Genomic DNA, 21,835 nt, shown 5'->3' on the forward strand with positions numbered 1-21,835 from the left:
AACAGAATTCAATTAAATACATTAGCTACTTCTCATTAAACTAAGAAACAAACTATGGTTAGGGATTTTATTGATTTTCAAGATCAGAAGAACTTAATATTAACTAGCAAGCAAGCAAGCAAAGAAAACAAATTAACTTCAAGAATCAAAAGAATACGTCTGCCTAGATCTGATTTCATCTTCTGCTATGGTTGATTTCTAATGGATGGATTATATTGATTACCAATTTACTAGCTATTATGATCAAATATATAGGCCTATCAATTTATGAATGACAAGGCAATGACCATGCACAAGTTAAACACCAAATTGATAATAAGCACAAATCGGACTATGAATGATAGTAGTTACTCTCCTATGATCAAGTTGAGCAACCAAGCACAAATTAAAATTAATTATGCTATCTAACATAGTTAAAGTTACATAGCTTTTATTACTTAATAAAATTAATCATGGACTAGAAGACTAACGAAGATAATGCAAATCATGGGCTTATTGATTTTCAGAAGGCTTGAAGAAGATGGACTTTCAATTTAGAAGAAAACGGAAGAATATTTGAGCATGTTGAGATTATTTATTGGGCGAGTACATGAGCTATTGGTGATTTGGATAAGCCAAATTGGGCTTAGATTAAAGAAAACATAAAGAAAAATGGGCAATGAGCTTATTAGACCCAATCTAGGCCAGTGTGATAAGTTTTGGAGGCCCAAAACTAAAATGAACCCACATCAGGCGCCACCCACGTACGGACCTAATTGTTTTAAATTTATAATCTAACTTAATTTGCTAACTATGCACTTATAGACAATCTACCTAATCAGTTTATAACATAGCTCATGTAAGTCGGGTGTCGATCACAGGGAACGAAATTCAATTAAATACATTAACTACTTCTAATTAAACTAAGAAACAAACTATGGTTTGGGATTTTATTGATTTTCAAGATCAGAAGAACTTAATATTAGCAAGTAAGCAAGCAAAGAAAACAAATTGACTTCAAGAATCAAAAGAATACTTCTCCCTAGATCTGATTTCACCTTCTGCTATGGTTGATTTCTAATGGGTGGATTATATTGATTACCAATTTACTAGCTATTATGATCAAATATCTAGGCCTATCAATTTATGAATGAAAAAGCAATGATCATGCACAAGTTAAACATCCAATTGATAATAAGCACAAATTGGACTATGAATGATAGTAGTTACTCTCCTATGATCAAGTTGAGCAAGCACAAATTAAAATTAATTATGCTATCTAACATAGTTAAAGTTACTAGCTTTTATTACTTAATAAAATATATGATTAATCCTATTTCTAATTATTTAATGATCATAAACAATTAGGAAACAAATTCATACAATTAATATGATTAATCATCACACAAAATCTGATTTATAAGCAATATAAACTAGAACTAAATGTGCTAGGGTTTATATATATATATATATATATATATATATATATATATATATATATATATATATATATATATATATATATATATATATATATATATATATATATATATATCAAACAAAAGTAAAATCAAATATAATCATCCAAATGTAGAAATCAACACATATAGATCAAGTTCACCAAACATAAGTAAAATGTATTTAGCCTCTCATTGTAGAAGAAAAACGCAATAGATCCATGTAAATTAAACTAGACATGAGTATGATAAGTAAATCAACTAGATCAATGTGAAAATCTTCTAAATCTTATTAAATCCTTGAGCTCCACTTTGTTTTCTGTAATGTCGTAAATTTCAAAACAATTTTTCATTTAAATATAATGGTTTAATTCTTAAAAAACACTTTTCTTAAAATCTTATTCATGATCAAATGACAAAACATAACTCCATTCTCACTTGCATAATAAACCAGGATCCTCGAAATATAACTCTTTCGCTGGTGTATACAATCAAGTCGGTGCCGTCCCGTGATCCTGTGAGAAACCTAAAACACATAACACAAAATACTGTAAGCACGAAGCTTAGTGAGTTCCCCAAAATACCACATATAACACATATTAGCCACTCGAGGGTATAACTCTGTGGGTCCGTGCACCCAAACTCTGTGAACCCTCAGGTTCTAACTCTGGGAACCTTCCGGTTCTAACTCTGTAAACATGCACAGCATAAATCACATAGAAATAATGCAGTACAACACATAACATACATAGCATACAAATACTCTGTCACATAACTCTGGTTACCTACTCAAGGTAAAGTATAGTGAGAAGACTCACCTGGCAAGCAGGAAGCAGATATCCTCACGCTTGCATCTCGAACTCGCCACCATCTATCACATAAGGCAAATGCTCTCATGAATATAACTCTCGAGACTAGACTCTATCCTCTCTTGGAATCCTCTCAAGGGTAAAAAACCATTTTACCCCCTTCTTGGCCCAAAGACCACATTGTTGACCAACCCTAAAAGTCAACAAAATTCAACGGTCAAACTTTGACCCAACTCGCCGAGTGCACTCCAGTGACTCGGCGAGTACACTCATGTCCACTAATTCTTTGGGATCCACTCTCGATACGCCGAGTGTTTTCCTAACTCAACAGATTCCACCTGGCATGAGTCGCGGGGCCACCACGACTCAACTCGCCGAGTCTCAAGAACAACTCGGCGAGTTCCGGCTTGACTCAGCCCACCCGTCAACCCTCTCTGACTCTCCCTGACTCACTGAGTCAACCCCTTAACTCGGCAAGACCACTCGCTGAGTGGTTATGGACAATCTTCATGCTACTCATCGAGTCTGTTCTTCAGACTCGGCGAGTCTATGCCATGCATCAACTCAAACTCACTCCTGAGGTCAGATCCGTTCCAATAACTCATAGATCCAGTCCTTCCAAGCTCATACATCACGTAAAGTTACTATCTTGGTGCTCATGCAAAGGTTCAAAGGCCTTATTTGAAGATATGGTCTCTAGAATGTTATTCTAAGCTCATGGCCTCCATTAACACTCATAAAGCTTGAGGGAAAAGGGTTTCTGGACCTCTTTGGGTCCTGATCTAAATCATCAACACGAGAAGAGGCCATTTACTCCATGGATCATTCCAAAAAGGCCATAAAGAAACCCTATCTCTAAGATTTACACCAAGGACTGAGAAAGGAACGAATGATTACCTCAAATGAAGTCTCTGAGCTTAGAAATCACTGGATTAGCACCTTCTTTGGTCTCCTCTTTCCTTGGTCCTCTTCTATAAGCAAAACACCCACAAATAATCAAGGATCTTCCTCTTCTCTCTCACAAAACGCTCAAAGACTCTTTAGGGTTCTCTCTGGGGTTGGTGGCCTCAAATGACGACCATAAGCCCCTTTAAATAAGTCTCATACCCTGGAAATTAGCGTTTCATTAAACAGCATGGACTCGCCGAGTCCGGACGTGCACCTGCGCCCATAACCACGATCATACTCGGCGAGTTTGGACTCCAACTCGCCGAGTCTCCTCACAAATCACCAACAAAATACAAAATAACTAATACCTGGGAATCCGGGCTGTTACATTTTCGATCTTCTTCTGGGTTTCTAAGGGTTCTTAGTTGCAATTATCCTAAAAAACCGATTGCATGCCTCTGGATTCCACCTAATGTTTGGGATTTTATAGTTGTCAAAATTGGATCACCACGTCATGGTTGACCGTCACCACGATGTGGTCCTCGTGTTTATCTCGTATCCTTTAAGTCATCTGATTGGTCGTGAACCTTCTCATCACCATGTTGTGTTGGAGATCACCACGACGTGATCTTCAGTCTTGTTTTCTTCTTCTTTTGTTTTAGCTCCCGTTTCCTGCTTTTAGCTCCTCGTATGCTTCTTTTTTTTATCCCGAGAAAGTCTTCGTTGCTACAAAACACATTTTTAAACATAATAAGCATCTTTTGTCCTAAAATGTAGATAGAAGTATTAGAAATATGCATGAATTATATAGTTAAATATGCACATATCATGTATTTTTGGAATTCTATCTTGAGTGTTATTTGAGGAAGGTTGGTGTGCATCTTTTGCAACAATTCTTCACATCCGGCTATGAGGTTTTTCTCTGGAGAATTTGAAGGGTTTTGAGAGCTTGAAGACTTGAAGAAAAATCACTTTTTATTCCTTGATTCTAGCTACATGGTTGGTACAATATATCTTTATTTTGTTTTCTTGAGTTTAGCTATGTTAGGCTAAACTAATCTTGGTTGACTTTGGTGAAATTATTTGAATATTTTGTTGAATGTTGAAGAACTCCATGAACTTGTTCTTGAATCTTTATGGGAATGTTTTATGTTTTAACATCTTCTTGTTACTTGTATGTTTTTATTCATTAGTTTAAATGTATTTGTATTGATTAGTTAGCTAATTTATTGATTAAGTAATGGATCCTTAAATTAGCAAGAAATAAGTGGTTCTTGTTTTAGTTTTCAGTTCACAAAATCACAAAAACATTCTCTCCAACATGGTAGTGAAAGCATTTGACTCCTCTTGAATTTGGTGATTTGTTCGTTCTTAATGCTAGCTAATTTTCACTAATTACATGCTTAATGAAAATTATGACTTTAACTAGGAAATATGTTATGAGATTCTCTAACTATTTTAATAACTAAGAAAAGTCTAGGTAATCTCAAGCTTCTTGGATTACCATAGCCAAATTAGAGATTTAGGGCAAGTATTGCGCTTTGGATTCTAATGATATGTTCAATAAATGTTCAAGTGAGGAAACCTCAACTCAACCATTTTTCTCTTATTGATTTTACATCAAACTATTGCGTTTGTTTAATTGTGCTTTTTAAATCTTAGTTTAATTCTAGTTTGCTTTTAAATAGTTCAAAAGACCCCCCCCCCCCCCCCCCCGGGTGCATTTTTACTTTTATTGTCATTTTATAAATATCTTTACAAAGAGGTTTACATTGAGTAACAAATTGAACCAATCTTTGTGGATTCAACCAATTTACCACTATACACTATTTTAGTGTACAGGATTTAGGGTTATTTATCTTGTTGGCCTCGACAACTACCAAATTTTAGGTCATTGTTGGGGATTTGTTTATTTTTAATCAATTTGTTTCTCTATGTCAAGATCTCATCATATAGGTACTTTAATCTATCAATCTAGAAATTGAAAAAGAAGCAAGGCGTTTGAAAATGGTGAAGAGAATAGAAAATTTTCAAACTTCAAACCCTAACGCTGACCTGGAGGTTGAAACTGCTTCCTCTAGTGATACCGAGACCGAAGTAGAACTCGATTCTAGCCCTGAACCTCGCCAAAAAAATTCCCGAAACACCACCCGTACAGTAAAATTCGCCCATCATAAACCAAAATCCAATGACGAAAGGAGAAGAAGGTCCCAAAAGAACCTTGAGACAAATAGTGGAAACCGATGTCACACAAATTCCAACCGGTATCAATTACCCCGTTTTGGAAGGAGGTTTGGAATTGAAGTCAAGCTTAGTTCATCACCTTCCAACATTTTCTGGATTATAGAATGAAGACCCTCATAAGCACTTGAAGATGTTCCACATCATTTTCACTAGCATGAGCCACAAGGGTTAACTGATGACCAAATAAAATTAAGTGTATTCCTCTTCTCATTGGTCGATAGAGTAAAGGATTGGCTATTTTATCTTCCATCGCGGTCGATTAACTCATGGACCGATATGGAAAGATCTTTCCTTGATAAGTTCAATCCCGCTTCAAGATTCTCATGTCTTAGAAATGAGATTTGTGGAATCCACAAAGGTCAAAATGAGACTTTCCATGATTATTGGGAGAGATTCAATAGCTTGTGTTTGAGTTGCCCACAACACTAAATTCTGGAACAACTTCTCATTCAACACTTTTATAAGGGATTATTACTAATGGAAAGAAGACAAGTTGGTGCTTTGAGTGGCGGAGATGTCTTTAGAAAAACTCCTCAACAAACAAGACAACTCTTCAATATCATAACCACCAGTTCTCAACACTTTGGCCCCCACCAAGACATAAAGAAGGACATGCATCAAAAAGGAAATGAAGTGGTGACATCAAGCCTTGAATCCCAACTTAAATATTTAACATCTGTTGTTCAAAAGCAATCCATAGGACAAACTCCATAAGTGATGGTTTGTGGAATATGTACAACAATGAGACATCCCATGAATATGCGTCCCATTCTTCAAGAAGATGCAGTATTAGATATAAAGTTCTCCATTAGATGACTAGTGAAGCCTTGGCTTGAGAAGACCCACTTGCACATGTGGGATTGAAGCCTTGTGACATGAGAGAGAGAGGGGGAAAGAGAAAGAGAGAGAGAGAGAGAGAGAGAGAGATGGATGGATAGATAGGTAGATAGATAGATAGATAGATAGATAGATAGATAGATAGATAGATAGATAGAGAGAGAGAGAGAGAGAGAAAGAGAGAGACTTTTTAGAACCTTTATAAATAGTAGGTTGCATACCACTGGTAGAGTGTGAATGAGAGATATAAAATTGAGAGTGTTAGTGTGTGTTAATTATGTAGATTTAGATCCAGATCCTTTTTTGTAACACCTTTCATAATCAAATGCATCTCGTGTTCACCTAAATCACCATGTTCGTTGTGTTATTTATAATTCCACATGTCAAATAAAATGCTCATAATTCACAACAATTGGTATCAAAGCGAGTCTTTGAAGATCGAAGTGATTTTTGAAGAAACAGTTCTCGATTTGACAAAAATCAACACAATTTGAACGATCTATGGTGAGTCTCTCGTAATCTCTGAAAATCTCTCAGAATCGTGCTTTTGTTATTGATTTTTGATCACTTTGACTCGTTTTGGATCAAATCTGTTTCCAACCTAATTGTTATGATCCAATATATTTCTTTCAGTTGATCTAATAACTTTGAGCCCAACAATTCAAAATCATATGTTACTATTCATCCGATATATCTTTTTGTTTCAAATCATTTGATCCAAATGTCGAGCCCAAATTCATTTAATGTTCATTGTTCAAGTTTTAGCCCAAAACCTTGTTGAAAATTCTCAATTCGTGGTTAATTATCATGATTTTGATTCTTCGAAGTTATTATCAGTTAATCTTTTAATCGATTGATAATATTAGTATGGTCTATCATATTGATTTTCAATTTCTCATTTATGGATGGAATTGGTGAACAATGATTGATGCATGATTGATATCGTTTATGAGTGTTGCTAATTGATATTCATGAAATCTGAATTTTGATATGGAAAGAATGATTTGGTGTCTTGAATGAATTAGCTATGAAAATAAGATTTTGAAGAACCAATGAAGAAAAAATGAAGGATGATGAAGAACAAGATGAGTTTGATATTGTGAGGTTTGATCTGAAATTGTTCAGTGAATCGTAGAATTGATTTTTTTTGAATTAAAAATACTTTGCCGGTCGAATTGTTCAGATGTATCGAATTGAAGTCAAAGATTGTTATCTAAAAGTCAAAATTGAGGGTCCTGATCGTATAAAGTATTATCTTGGTTGGTTATCAAACAAATCATCAAAAAATTTATGCTTCGATGTTGTATTGAGAAAATGAAGATGAAGGAGTGGGTTGAGTCAGATGTTGAAATGGTGGTTGCTGATAACGATTCAATTGTTGATAATTGAAGCATGGGCAAAGTAGATATTGAAGGAAAATTCAAATATTTTGATGTTGTGTATTGATGAATAAAAGTGAGAAGTATTAGATTTTCAATGTTGGTTCATGATTTGAACAGGGAGTCAAAATGAGTTGAAAATCATAGAACTCATTTTGCCGAAGTTCTTCGTTAATTCAAAGGTCAAGCAAAAATTCAAACTTTGAGTTCTTTTGGTTAAATAGAATTAGAGTGAAGTCGGCCACATCAATTGTAGATTGAAGTGTGAATCAAAAGTAAAAGAAAAATGGTAGTTAAAGTGATAATATCATAGTGTCTCTTATGCTTTGCAGTCTAGAAATATGTAAATGTCATAGGTCAAACTCAAGCTAAAGTAAGTCAAATCTGGAGTTTGCATTGATTTTGATATTTCTTTCAAATTTCAAAGATGTGATATATTGTGATGGTCGAAAGTAATTTGGGTTTGATAGTCAAAAATGATCATCTCTTGAGCATTCCACCTTCAATCCAAGCTATAAACACCCTAGACCGCCTCTTACCCCCTCTTCCTTCTCCAAATGGTCGGAGATTCGCTCATGACGGTTTAGGGGGTTAAAATGATGAGAATGAAGAGCTTAACAACCTTTAATTTGAGGCGTAACCGCGTTGCGACCATCTGTTTACCGTGTCGTAGTGACAGGTTGGTCTCAGCCAATGGTAGTCATTTGTTTGCCACACCGTGGCAACCTGCTTGTCATGTTGTGGTGCTCTTTCTCAATGGCATTCTACTTTGGTCACCGTCTTGTGGCACCCATATACCGCGTCGTGGGGACAAAGTACGTTGTTTTTCTCTCTTACGACGAAGAAAGCCGTCTGCATCACTTTCTCCACTCACCGCTCCACGACAACTGCTTGATAACAGCGCCTTTGGCTAATTCCATTCCAACTTTGGGATTTTTTGTACCAACTTGTAGCACTCAACTTCTTCATTTCTTAACCATTTTCTATAATCTTTATACAAACACGAAGGTGGGAACATACTCTACAGTTCTGTTAAGTCATTTCTCATTGACTTAATGCAGGTCTTAATCTACTAAGTCACAAAGTTGGCTCAAAAAACATAAAATTCCTGTTTTACCCTTTTGACCAAAATGCATCTTCTGATGTATCACTTCTCTTGAACTTACTCATCTAATATCCTCTAAGATCATCCACAATGGGGGTTTAATAAGAGTTTAACATAATAAATTTGAATATAGTTTAGAGGAGAGAGAATGTGGAGTTGAATCACTATTGAACGGTTGAATAGAATGTATAGTGAAAAGTTGTGGGTTTTTGTAAGAGTTTAATTGAATATATATATATATATATATATATATATATATATATATATATATATATATATATATATATATATATAGTCTCTCTCCTAGTTGGCACTCTATTCAACTCTCCATGAGTTTAATGTATTGGAGATGGTCTCAGTGACTTAAACTTGTTTTCACCATTTTCATGAAGTCACAACTTCATAATCTTATCACATTCTCATCATTGAGTCAAATCTTTCTAAATTTCAGGTTCTTACAAATGTAATCCTTAAAATACAAGGTTCTATACATATAATAATAATAATTGTGTGCTTTCAATTTATTCACACAATATAGAGAGTGGGAGGCACCCTAGGAATTACATCAGGTAATATGTGGAAGATCTTATGACTATTTTATTGGATGTGTTTGAAGGATATGCGGTTTGCTATATTCCAATAAGATCACAGTGAAAGGAATAGAACGCAGTTCATTGATGGTTTTTTGGGTAATAGAAGCAAAAGCTTCAATCTGTAAGTATGTTATATGTTTTTTTTCATCTTTATTTAACTTTTCTTGTTAACTAACATGAATACCGATATTTGATAAAACTTGCAACATTCAAACATTCATGGTGATCCAATGGGCATAAATTATAGCCCAAACTTTCTACCAGAATTATCACAGGGCGCTGCACAAGTCACACAGATCACAACAACAATCAAGACATTCAAGACAAGTAAGAGCTGTGCAGATCTGTGCGATAGCTAGTGTGCAATGCTCGCTTTTGAGTTGAAACCACATCTTTTTGACACACCTCCAACACCATGAATTAACGAACATCCCCCAACATGATGTTGCAGCCTCCACCACCATTTTCGCAGTTTTTATTAACTTTATGTCTTCGACTCCTGGAGGTAGATTTGCAGCAGTAGCCTTTAAGTTACCAAATCCAACGCATGGATTCCTCAGGTATATCACCTTCTCATTTCCCAATTTTGAACATTTCTACAATCCAATAAACATTTCATTAATTAAAGTTGGATAAATCAAGATTTCCACTTGGGTTTTCTGCAATGATACTCATACCTCATCTAGTAAAAGAGATTGGAGGGTGGTCGGCTTTGCTTTATCTTTCTGAACTAGAATTACGCGAGTATATTCAGAAGGAACTCCTCTTTGTAAGCTCATTTTTGCAACCTTCTTCTCCATGTCTATGTTTTGATCTAACCATGCCTGTGATGTCAGTATATCCACCTCCCTCATACCACACATCTGGAAACGAAGAAACAACAAAAATAGGATACCTTTAGATGAATATTTGGTGTGGTTGTAATTAAATATCAAGGATTACATGGCAATAGTTAAAGATAATTACTCTATCTAAGTTAATGTTTGAAGTCTTTATCACTTTAATATCCATCGCATAACTACTTAGATCTGTCATCAAACCTCTAACTTTCACAAGTTCTGGAAATTTGCCTTGGTATCGACCTGATACAATCAACGGGCTTCTTGATAACAAATCTGGTATTCGAGATGGGTACAACTGCAACAAAAGTAATGTAGTAAACGCATGTGACTTTTAAATATGACAAATTAACCAATTAAATGCTGAAATTTTAAGTGAAAAAATAGAAATGTCACCTCATATGATTTGAGAGTTTCTAAAGAATCAAGGGTTACATTTGTAAGCAAAGGTGACAATGCATTATTAAACAGTCTTTGCAAACGATCACCGATTAAATCTGGCAAATAAACAATTAATGTCCATAATTAAAAGAATTAAGAAACTTAACAATAATGTGAGACTATAAGCTCATTGGAAATTTGATTAAACTGACCTACATCATATGCATGATCATAATATCCCCTTCCAATATGAGCAAGCATTGGCAAGAAATGATGATTACAGTATGAACCTGGATATGGAAAGAATAACATGTTAATGAATCAACATAAACAGTTTTGGCTTTTTTTTTCAAAGAAGAATTAAAGGCCACCTATTCCAAATGTGAAAATCCGGGGAGAACTCAAGCCTCCATCTACATAGCTGAATTTCATCATATTACAAATCTCTTTTTCATCTTCAACACTACCATCAGTAATGAGAAAAATGAGAGGAATAAGTTCACCATTTTTACCAACCATCTCAATTGCCTAGATATAAAGATTACATAATATGATCATTTAGCAAAATAAATTGATGAGATATTATCAAGATCACACATTATATAAATTCACCAGTTTCAGTGGGAACATCAAGTTTGTATCTCCTTCTGCAACCAATGTTTTCAACATCCATTCAGTTGCATTTCTGATTGTTTCTTCAGTTGCCAACTCCAGTGAAGATGAGAATGATTGAATGTCTTCATTGAAGGCTATGATGTTAAACAAATCTTGTTGATTAAGCTTTAAAAGGGATGTTATAATCGCATGTTTAGATTTCTCAAAAGGGACACCTCTCATGCTACCACTTTTGTCCAATAGAAACACCACTTCCTTTCGAAAATGCTATTAGAATTTAAAAAAAGAAAAAGAAAAAAGTCGCATCAAGAACATGAACGAATAATATAACTAGAATTGGTCACAAACCTTTCTAATTATGTTAGCCCCGGGAAAAAGATAAAAGCAAAACATATCTCTTCGATCATAATCATGTAGAGATGGATGATGCAGGAGCAGACCACCAAAAATCTCATTCGAGCATACCTCAAAAGAAACAAAAAAGACACCAGATATTTTGTTAATATTTTACCAATCAATCTAATCTATATAATGAAATTGAACCATTTATAAAAATTAAGGTCTTACATAATAAGCAAAATAGAAGTCTTGAGTGGACCATTTAAGAACTTCTGCCTCGTATGAGAAGCTGGCTTCCCCAGGCTGTCGTTGCACCTCCTTGATCAAGATGTAAAATAAGATGTAATTCTTAAATTAATAATTAACTAGACCAAACAATAATGCCAATTCATCTAAATGACAATTTTGGACATACAAATTACCCCTCGATGTTGACATATCCTTGGTAGATCTACTGACAACTGGACAATTTAGATTTGAACGTTGTCAGATTATGGTGTATAGTACCTTTAAAGGGTGACTAGTAGAACTGCATGTAATCACAGTCCCAGTACCAGAGTTCACATTTACCAGAAGTTTCTCCATTTGAGGAATTTTGTTCTTCAAAGGTAAAACATATGAGGGGAAAGTGAAAGGTATACTGAGGTAGAATTCATTATCTTGATACACCAGTTTCTGAGACCATCTAACTTTAACATGGATAATGGATCCTCCATCAACCTTGAAGAGTTGAGCACCATTGAGTAATAGTCAACTGGTCCAAAATTTGAATTAGAACAAGGGTTTAGGAAAAACCTTAGGTATTCTTAGTGTGTATGTGTTACGTTTCATCAAGAACCCATCTTTTGCCTTGGTTATTCGATCTGAATCATCTTTCTCAGCTCCTGAAGCAATCAATTTTGTAGAATATGATCTTTTAGTGCTCTCAACTTTGATGTCTAGAATTGAACCCTGTTAGTCAAACAAATCATCGAGTGATTTATCAAGGAACTTTCATACTAGAAGGATACAAGACACGTGGCACGTATATTGAAGAAAGTAGATCACTGCTACCTGCTGACCCATGGGGATCGCGATACAGCAATCACAGCATGCACTTGCAGTGACGCAATGGACGTGCCAAGTGCCCGAAACAGTAACAAACGCAGTGTCCAAATAACACTCGATATTCATCGAAATCTCATACATATGAAGAGGAATCAACGCCGGTGGATTGCAACGTCCGTACACGTGAGGCTGGTAGCTCCGGATATCAGGATTATCGACTATATCAGGTTCAGTAATCATCGCATAAACCATCGGCGCCGTTGGATGGTGCTTGGACGGCGGAGGGGAAGAACATGGCGACGGTGAGGGTGATTTGGTCATTATCGCCGGCTTCGGAGCAGACATGCGAGGCTCGTACTCTTTTCCATAGTATATACGTTTAGATAGCCTAAGTCCGATGTCTACTGATTTTGAGAACTCGGTGGTCATCTTTCGCCGGAGGAGGATAAAGAAAGCAAATTTGGTTGTGCGACTGTGACTGTGTTTTTATGCAGCCAAATGATTTTATACTTATACACCCTCCTTTGAATTTATTTAATTGTAATACTTGATTTTTAATTAATTTCCTAATAAACATTTTAAACTTCTGTTATTAAATAGTTTGTGAAAACATATTTTTTGACCGTCGGGTGTCAAAGGATGGAATGAAAAGTTGTTCGATCAATATGTATGGAAATCGGAAAATGCCTTAATTGTCAATCATAATGTTAGATTTTATATAAGTTTTATTGGTTAAATGTATAAACAAAATAGAAAAGTACGTAAATGTAGCCGTAAAAAGTTTTAAATGTCTATGGTAATAGTCTATATATTTTGAATAGTTTTTTATAAGTTTTATTTGTTAAATGTATAAAAAATAGAAAAGTACACACTTATAAATAAATTTACCAATTACAATGTTCTAATATACACGGTATAAAACTTTTATATAATTACATGTTATTAAAATAACTTAAATATTTCATTAATGATTTAACCCAAAAAAAAAAATGTATAATAATGCTTTCTTGAGCCGGTTCCTAAACATGAATATACCGTTTACATAATTATACACACAAGGTTGAAAACTTGAAGCCCGTTAAAAGACAAAATTACATAAATGATCTTGTGGTTGAAACATTTTACCAACTTTTATCATTATGACAAATTTTATGTTTAGATGATGCATGTGGTTTTAAAATCTTGTAAAATAATCTTTTTTGCTAATGGTATTAACTTTTTTAAGTTAAGTCTCTTATAAAATGAGTAATTTATCTTTCATGCCATAAGGACCATTTATGTAATTTGTTCCAGCCATACAAGGATCATTTATGTAATTTTATATATTATTTATTATTTTTTTTATTTAACTTATTTATATTTCTATGATTTAGGATATTTTTTTGACGTTTTATTCGAATATATTTTTGATGTTTTTTTTTATGTTTTAGCTAGCATTTTTTGAGATTTTGTTCGTATAATTGTTTCTAATTTTTTTTTTTGACGTTTTATTCGAATACATTTATTAATATTTCTTTTGATTTTTTACTTGAATATTTTCTTCTATTTTTTGACGTTTTGTTCAAATATATATTTTTAATTATTTTTTTACATTTTGTTTGTTTGTATTTATTAAATATTTAATTGTCACTATAATCGTAATTTGTAACTTCATTCACTTACAATCATATTTTTTTTGTTCTTTTAATATTATATATATATATATATATATATATATATATATATATATATATATATATATATATATATAAAAGGTTATATAATTATTATTTTTTTTAATTCAAAAATATAACTATATAACACATATAAGGTTGTATAATTATTTTTTTTTAAAGCCTTTTATAAACATTTTTTTTAAATATATATATATATATATATATATATATATATATATATATATATATATATATATATATATATATATATAATTGTTAAATGTGAACATGATTAATATAGATAGGCTAATCAGAACATATAAGCTAATCGGAAAATATGTCTAAAAGAATTAAATAACTCAAAAATACTAAAGTCGAGTCCAATATAAAATGACATGAGCTCTCTCCTCAAGACTACGAGACATCATTAGGTTAGTTATGTGTACTTAATTTATATTAATCATATTCACGTTTAACAAATTTTTTACATTTTTTATTAAAAAGGTTTATAAAAAGCTTTACAAAAATAATAATTATACAACCTTATATGTGTTATATAGTTATATATTTGAATTATAAAATAATACTTATAAAACCTTATCTATATTAAATAAATAAATAAAAAAAAGGATAATATGATTGTAAGTGAATTAAGTTAGGAATTATGATTACAAGTGACCACGAAATCTTTAATAAATAAAAACAAACAAATATACAGAGAAAACATTAAAAAATATATATTCGAACAAAAAGAAATAGAAGAAATTATTCAAACAAAAAATCAAAAGAAATATTAATAAATGTATTCAAAAAAAATATCAAAAATATTAGAAAAAATTATACGAACAAAATATAAAAAACGTAAGCGAAAAAATATTTAAAAAAAAACATTAAATAATATATTCGAACAAAACGTCAAAAAAAAAATTAAATCATAATAATATAAATAAGTTAAATAAAAATAATTATAAATAACAGATGATGTTACATAATTGGTCTCTATGGTTGGAATAAAGTACATAAATAGGAAGGACAAATGTATCATTTCATAATTAAAACGGTTGTTTTTGAAACCACAGAGACCATTTATGCACTAAATTTGTCATAAGGACCAGAGTTGATGAATTGTGTCAACCACAAGGACCATTTATGTAATTTTGTCTGGTTAAAATAAAACTTGTGGTAAAATTAAAAAAAAAAAAAAAAAAAAAAAAAAAAAAAAAAAAAAAAAAGAGTTTTACATAAGGTTCTTTTTCGTCGTTAAAAAAGATTTAGAGTAAGATAAGAACATTATCGCATGTATGTATATAATATACGCAACACTTCCTTTTTATGCCATTTATCTCTGTATGTATATAATATAGGCAACACTTCCTTTTTATGCCATTTATCTTTGAATGTCATAGTTATAATTTTGCATGTATATTTGTTCTAATAGGAGTATAAATTAAGAGGTTATATAATAAACGAATAAAGACACATTCTTAAATGTCCTTTTATTTTTATTCATAATTATCTTTCTATCTATTTGAAATGATAACAGATAATTTACTTATAATCATTTTTTTATCTTTTAATATAGATAAGGTTTTATAAGTATTATTTTAATTCATATATAACTATATAACACATATAAGGTTGTATAATTGTTATTTTTGCAGAGGTTTTCATATATATTTTTTGTAAAAAATATGTAGAAAAGTTTGTTAAACGTTAATATGATTAATATAAATTAGGTGCACACGGATTAACCTAAAATTATCTCATATTATTGACGATAGTGATCATATCATTTCACATTAGACTTAAATTTAGTATTTTCGAGTTTTTTAAATATTTTTAGACATTTTTTTGTTTTCGTTATACAAATTTCGATTAGCCTATGTATAATTTGGCATCGGTTTTGGATTCCGCTTAGCCTATCTATATTAATCATATACACATTTAACAAACTTTTTTATATTTTCTTTTAAATGTTTATAAAAAGCTTTACAAAAATAATAATTATACAACCTTATATGTGTTATATAGTTATATATTTGAATTAATAAAATAATAATTATATAACATTATCTATATTAAAATAACAAAAAAAGGAAAATATGATTCTAAGTTAATTAAGTTATGAATTATGATTATAACAACCATGAAATCTTTAGTAAATATAAACAAAAAAATTTAATAAAAACATTAAAAAATATATTTGAAAAAAAAAGGTCAAAAAAATTAGAAGAAATTATTCAAAAAAAATCAAAAGAAATATTAATAAATGTATTCAAACAAAACGTCTAAAAAAATTAGAAAAAAATATATGAACAAAATATTAAAAAAATATAAGTGGAAAAAAACATTAAGAAAATATTCAAACAAATCGTAAAAAAAATCTCAATCATATAAATATAAAAACATTAAATAATAGACAAAGTTACATAAATGGTCCTTATAGCTAGAGCAAATTACATTAATGGTCCCTATGTCAAGAAGGGCAAATGTGTCATTTCACAAGGGATTTAACTGAAAAAATTAAGATAGCTAGCTAAAAGTATTGTCCTTGCAAGATTTTAAAACCACAGGTACTTTCTATGCACAAAATTTGTCATAAGGATCAAAGTTGGTCAACTGTGTCAATTGCAAGGACCGTTTATGCAATTTTGCCTATAATAGAGGGAAAAAATATAAGAACAATACAACCACATAAAAATAATGGATTGAAAATTCATGTGATCACTATGGCATGATTTCAAGAAATAAAAGACATGAGATTTGGTACGGAGAAATTGGGCAACAAATTGCTGCAGTTAACAACCCAGAAATACTATGATGCGGTATACGAAATTTGAACCATGGATATATAGAAAGGACATGTTTGCCGGTAAAATGGAAAACCACTAATGATACACCCGTTTTCAGCTATAGATATTGAAATGGTTAGGACTATTATTTCGATGAAAAAAAGTAAATACTTCATGTTCTATGGATACACGAAACAAAAACATAACATGTGATATGAACCAACTTTGTTAGGGTATAAGTTCCAGATCATTGAATAAAGTGTTGAAATTAACCGGATCAAATGTATGTATGCTTATTAATGGTTAAAGTTAATGCGAATGGATTTTTCTTGTTGTGAAATAGAAGAAATATAAGGTATCAAGCCAAAGCTTAATGTTTTCTATTAAATAGAAACAAACGTTTACAAGATGGAGAAAATATGTTAAAATGAAGTTGATTACAAAGCTGGAAAGTTACATTTTTAAATAGCCTAATACAACTAATATTTAAATACAAGAAAATCCAAAGGTAATCAAACCATATCCTAAGAAAGTAGGGATAATGACTTGAGAGGGTAACATACTTTTGATTTTGATCACATTTGATCACTGAACTTTTTTTCGTGCTCTATTAACCCTTTAACTTGTTGATTTGTGCAAATTTTCCCCTTATGACCGGGTTTAGCCAGTTTTAAACGGTTTATTGATCCTACGTGTATTTTTTATCTTACGTGGCGAAAGAGGTGGCATGTAGGCCCCGATTTTTCGTCTCCGTCTCATTAAACCACACCCCGAAGTCTCATTTGGTCCTTAAACTCGACTAGGTCACAAAATTCTCCATCGATCATTCATCTCCTTCAACCGTTCTATGGCATCATCTCCAAATCCTACTGATCAGAACTTCATTGTAGTGGATTTCCACTACAATGGTCAGTTTGCACCCAATCCCTTAGTTTACTTTGATCCCGACAGAGCATCAGTGCGAGATGTTGACTTCAGTGGGTTTGGGTATGAGCAATTCATGGAATTCCTTCACAAGCTCACCAAATCGAGAAGCAAAGACATCTATTTCTGCCTTCCACAAGAGTCTTTAGGTCTTGGAATTCATACACTGGTGAACGACGGTGATTACAAGGAATTTTTGGATTTGGCGTATGCTAATGACAAGAGAATGAATGTATATGTGGATCACCATAATGAACCTATCTTCGACTGGATTGAGGCTGAGGAAAGTGAAAGTGAAAACGAAGACTTAGATGAAGATGAGGATTCAGTTATTCAAGATTCATATTCTGTTGATCATGAATAAGATGATGCTACCTATCCATTTCCAGCAAACAAAACTGCACGTGATAGATTTTTAAACATCCTTTGTGAATCTATAGAGAGTGAAGATCAAGATGATGAATACGTGCCACCCCAGTACCCTGTGTATGATGAGAGACAGCCATGGGATCAGATGAAACCAATTATAGGTATGCGATTTTGTAACCCTACTGAGCTTAAACATATGTTAAGCAATTATGCAGTTGCTAATGGGTATGATCTATGGTTTGAAAAAAATGACTCTGATAGATTGTTAGTGAAATGTTGCAAAAAGAATAAGTCACCATCTTGCCCTTTCAGACTATGGGCCTCCTGGATGGGTAAAGAAAAGACTTTTCAGATCAAATCTCTAGTGAATGAACATAATTGTTGTAGGGTGTTTAAGTTTGGGTCAATTGTAACTTATAGATGGATAGGGAAACATTTTATGAGTCAAATTATAGAGAACCCAAAAATGAGTGCAAGGAAGATGAAAGCTAAAGTGTCAACAACATTCAACATAAATGTGAGTGTGGGGCAATGCAGAAATGCAAAGAAATTTGCATTACAAGAGATTGAAGGAAGTTTAATTGAACATTATGGGAGATTGTGGTCATATGGTGAGGAAATTATCAGGTCAAATTCTGGGTCTACTGTGAGATTGGATGTAGACATCATGCCAGATTCCACAACTTTGTTTTCTAAGTTTTATGTGTGTTTCAAAGTTGTAAGGGATGGTTGGTTAGAAGGGTGCAGGCCTGTAATTGGGCTTGATGGTTGCTTTTTAAAGGGTATAGTTAGAGGAGAAGTTATTTCAGCTGTTGGGAGAGATGAAAACAACCACATCTACCCTTTAGCATGGGTTGTGGTATGTGTTGAGAATAAAGAAACATGGAAGTGGTTCATAGATTTGCTTATGGATGACATTAATGGTGGTCTTGGTGCAGGCATTACCCTTCTTTCTGATGGACACAAGGTTAGTACTAGGTCATTTTTATGCTTCATTTTTATGCTTTTTCACTCATAATGATGTTGTGATTTGTAGGGGTTATTACAAGCAGTTAAGGAAAGATGTCCAGAAGCTGAACATAGACAATGTGCTAGACACATTCTGGCCAATTTTAATAAAAGGTTTACTGGTCAACAATACATAAAGTTATTTTGGAGGGCTGTAAGGGCTAGTACTGTGGAGAAGTTCAGAGGTGTAATGGAGAAGATCAAATCTATTGATACTCATGCTTATGATTACCTTATAGACAGAGATCCTACTACCTGGTCTAAGGCATTCTTTCAAGAAGGAAGAGACTGTGATGCAGTGGAGAATGGGGTCAGTGAGAGTTTCAATTCTGCTATTAGGCATGCTAGAAGGAGACCTATAATCACTATGTTGGAGGAGATTAGGTTATTTGTGATGGAAAGGATATACACTCAAAGAGTTGAAGGAATGGAATGGGATTTGCTTATATGTCCCACTATTAGGAAGCGTATAGAAGATCTGAAGGTTAAACAGAGGTAATTATTTTACTTTAATATGCTTATGTTAATTATGAGGATGTGTTATTGATTCACTGATGTTTATATGCTTAAACAGATTGTGGGGAGTTACTCCTTGTGGTTATCAAAAGTATGAGGTTAGATTCACTGATGTTGCATATGGAGTGGATCTAATTGCAAAGAAGTGTGCCTGTAGAATATGGCAACTTACAGGGATACCATGCTTACATGGAGTGGCAGCAATATCTTACTTAAATCATGATGCTGAGGCATATGTGTCCCAATCATACACTACTGAGGCTTACCTAAAATGCTACAAATATAGCATTAATCCTCTCAATAGTAGTGAAATGTGGCCAGATGTTCCATACCATAAGCCTTTGCCTCCCAAAAGAAGAAGATTACCTGGTAGGCCATCTGTGAAAAGGAAGGGGGATGCAATTGAACGAGAGTTGAGTGGATGAAGTAGACAAACTGTCTCAAGAAGGGGTAGCATAATAAAGTGTGGTATTTGTAAGGAACCAGGTCACAACAAGAAAAAGTGTCCATCTAACCAACAAAGCAATACATCAGGTGAATATTTTTAAAACATTACATCATTTGAACAAAGAATTGACATTTTAATTTTTGTTTGCAGTACCAAGTTCATCCAGGGGCAGTGGAGCAGACCCAAGTTTATCCAGGGGCAATGAAGGACCACCACCTCCTCCACCACCACCTGCAGCCCCCATGCCAAGAAGAAGGGTCCCAGTTAGTAGAAGTGGAAGGAGGAAATATTCTGAACGGATTATCAAACAAGCATTAAGGAGGCAGATACCTGGGGTTGGGAGTAATGCAGATAACCCTTCAGTTATTGATTAATTTAGTGGGTGTGTAGTGGGTGGGTAGGAATATCTTTTGTAAGGCAGTTGTGATGTAAAGACAAAGTAGTAGTCTTTTTATTATGCTTTTCTATGGTACTATCAAGTAGGTGTATGGGCACATGGTGACCCTTCTTTTGTCTATGCAGGAATCTTTTGTGTTACCTAGAAACTACTTTTGTGTATGTAGACAAAAACTTATATAACTGTAGAATATTAATGGCGTATTACAATGAATCCAACCACCACATTCACTTACTTTTTTTATTATATGTATTTGTTATATGTATGCTACTTTGTGATTCCATTCCAGTCAAAACTAATTCTTTATATGCATGCTACTTTGTGATTCTATTCCAGTCAAAATCAAATATGTATTCATTGTTATATGTATGCTTCCTTATGATTCCATTCCAGTCAAAAATATTTCTTGGTGATTCCATTCCAGTCAAAGTTACTTCATTCCATTCTTTGTGATTCCATTCCAATCAAAGTTAATATGTATGCAGTTAATATGTATGCTTCTTTATAATTAAATTTTCCATTACAATCAATGTTACTTCATTCCATTCCAACAAGAAGTTAAGATAACAACTCTATTCTATTCAAACAACATCTTTCAATACATCATGTGACTTCATTTCATCATATACACGATGATCAGAAAAAGAAATCCAATGGTAAACTTATATATTTTCTCCTTCATTGCAATGGCATCAGAGTACTTTTCCTTCTTCATCTGTTCCATGTCTTCCTTCACCTTCTCTACTTCGGTCTTCAATGCTACTAATTCAGCTTTCATTCCCTCCACCACTTCCATCAGAGGCATCTGTACAAGTTCTACATCCAACCATTTCCAATATTTGCATTTACCCTTCCACAATAAAATTTCAAAGTGAGATTTCAAATCTGGAATAAATGAATCAGAAAAGAGGGAAAATTTAAGTGAAATCGCTTACCTCATTGCACACCATGAAATGCCTCCCTGGATTCTTTGGTGTTGTTGATGTTAGAATACGTGCAGGGAACCCACAATCACAAGTTTTTGGATCATTCACTGTGGATTTCTTGCTTGATCGATTGAGGGAGGATGAGATGTTGTAGGAGGAAGCCATCGGGTATTAGGGCAACGGGATATTAGAGCACAATAAATGAACAACAAACGCCCCTCCTTTAATAATAAGAACCCTAGATGCCACGTAGGATCAAAACTGACACGTAGGATCAATAAATTCATT

General features: G+C 33.0%; 2 protein-coding genes across 4 annotated transcripts; one reads left to right on the forward strand and one right to left on the reverse strand.

Annotated features, from left to right (window-relative positions):
* Nucleotides 1–9,282: 9,282 nt before the first annotated feature.
* Nucleotides 9,283–12,975, reverse strand: LOC144997455 (uncharacterized). Of its 3 annotated transcripts, XM_078957365.1 has the most exons (13): nt 12,519–12,975; nt 12,261–12,416; nt 12,036–12,185; nt 11,888–11,926; nt 11,694–11,783; nt 11,475–11,591; nt 11,124–11,393; nt 10,883–11,039; nt 10,724–10,801; nt 10,527–10,627; nt 10,258–10,428; nt 9,969–10,154; nt 9,283–9,887 (listed from the first exon to the last, which is right to left on the reverse strand). In XM_078957365.1, exons 1-13 carry the CDS (start codon nt 12,939–12,941, stop codon nt 9,561–9,563), a joined length of 2,265 nt encoding a protein of 754 aa, XP_078813491.1. In that variant the 5' UTR covers nt 12,942–12,975; the 3' UTR covers nt 9,283–9,560. The 3 variants fall into 3 exon arrangements, with proteins under 3 accessions (XP_078813491.1, XP_078813490.1, XP_078813492.1); XM_078957364.1 differs by lacking the exon at nt 11,888–11,926 and having other exon boundaries at nt 11,973–12,185; XM_078957366.1 differs by lacking the exons at nt 11,888–11,926; nt 12,036–12,185 and having other exon boundaries at nt 9,284–9,887.
* A 5,743-nt stretch (nt 12,976–18,718) lies between these two features.
* On the forward strand, nt 18,719–20,201 carry LOC145046305 (uncharacterized). The gene is made up of 3 exons (XM_078994592.1): nt 18,719–19,219; nt 19,289–19,755; nt 19,835–20,201. The coding sequence occupies exons 1-3, from the start codon at nt 18,719–18,721 to the stop codon at nt 20,199–20,201; spliced, it is 1,335 nt and encodes a 444-aa protein (XP_078850718.1).
* Nucleotides 20,202–21,835: the final 1,634 nt, after the last annotated feature.

Source organism: Lactuca saligna, chromosome 5 (assembly GCF_052625555.1).
Source record: "Lactuca saligna cultivar CGN05327 chromosome 5, ASM5262555v1, whole genome shotgun sequence".
Lineage (NCBI taxonomy): Eukaryota > Viridiplantae > Streptophyta > Magnoliopsida > Asterales > Asteraceae > Lactuca > Lactuca saligna.

Coding starts and splice junctions, on each gene's coding strand:
- LOC144997455 (XM_078957364.1), bottom strand. CDS start 12,941: ATGACCACCGAGTTCTCAAAATCAGTAGACATCGGACTTAGGCTATCT. Junction 12,417..12,518: donor CGATCCCCATGGGTCAGCAG/GTAGCAGTGATC, acceptor TTTGACTAACAG/GGTTCAATTCTAGACATCAA. Junction 10,628..10,723: donor TGATCATGCATATGATGTAG/GTCAGTTTAATC, acceptor TTTATTTGCCAG/ATTTAATCGGTGATCGTTTG.
- LOC145046305 (XM_078994592.1), top strand. CDS start 18,719: ATGAGTGCAAGGAAGATGAAAGCTAAAGTGTCAACAACATTCAACATA. Junction 19,220..19,288: donor TTCTTTCTGATGGACACAAG/GTTAGTACTAGG, acceptor TGTGATTTGTAG/GGGTTATTACAAGCAGTTAA. Junction 19,756..19,834: donor GATCTGAAGGTTAAACAGAG/GTAATTATTTTA, acceptor ATGCTTAAACAG/ATTGTGGGGAGTTACTCCTT.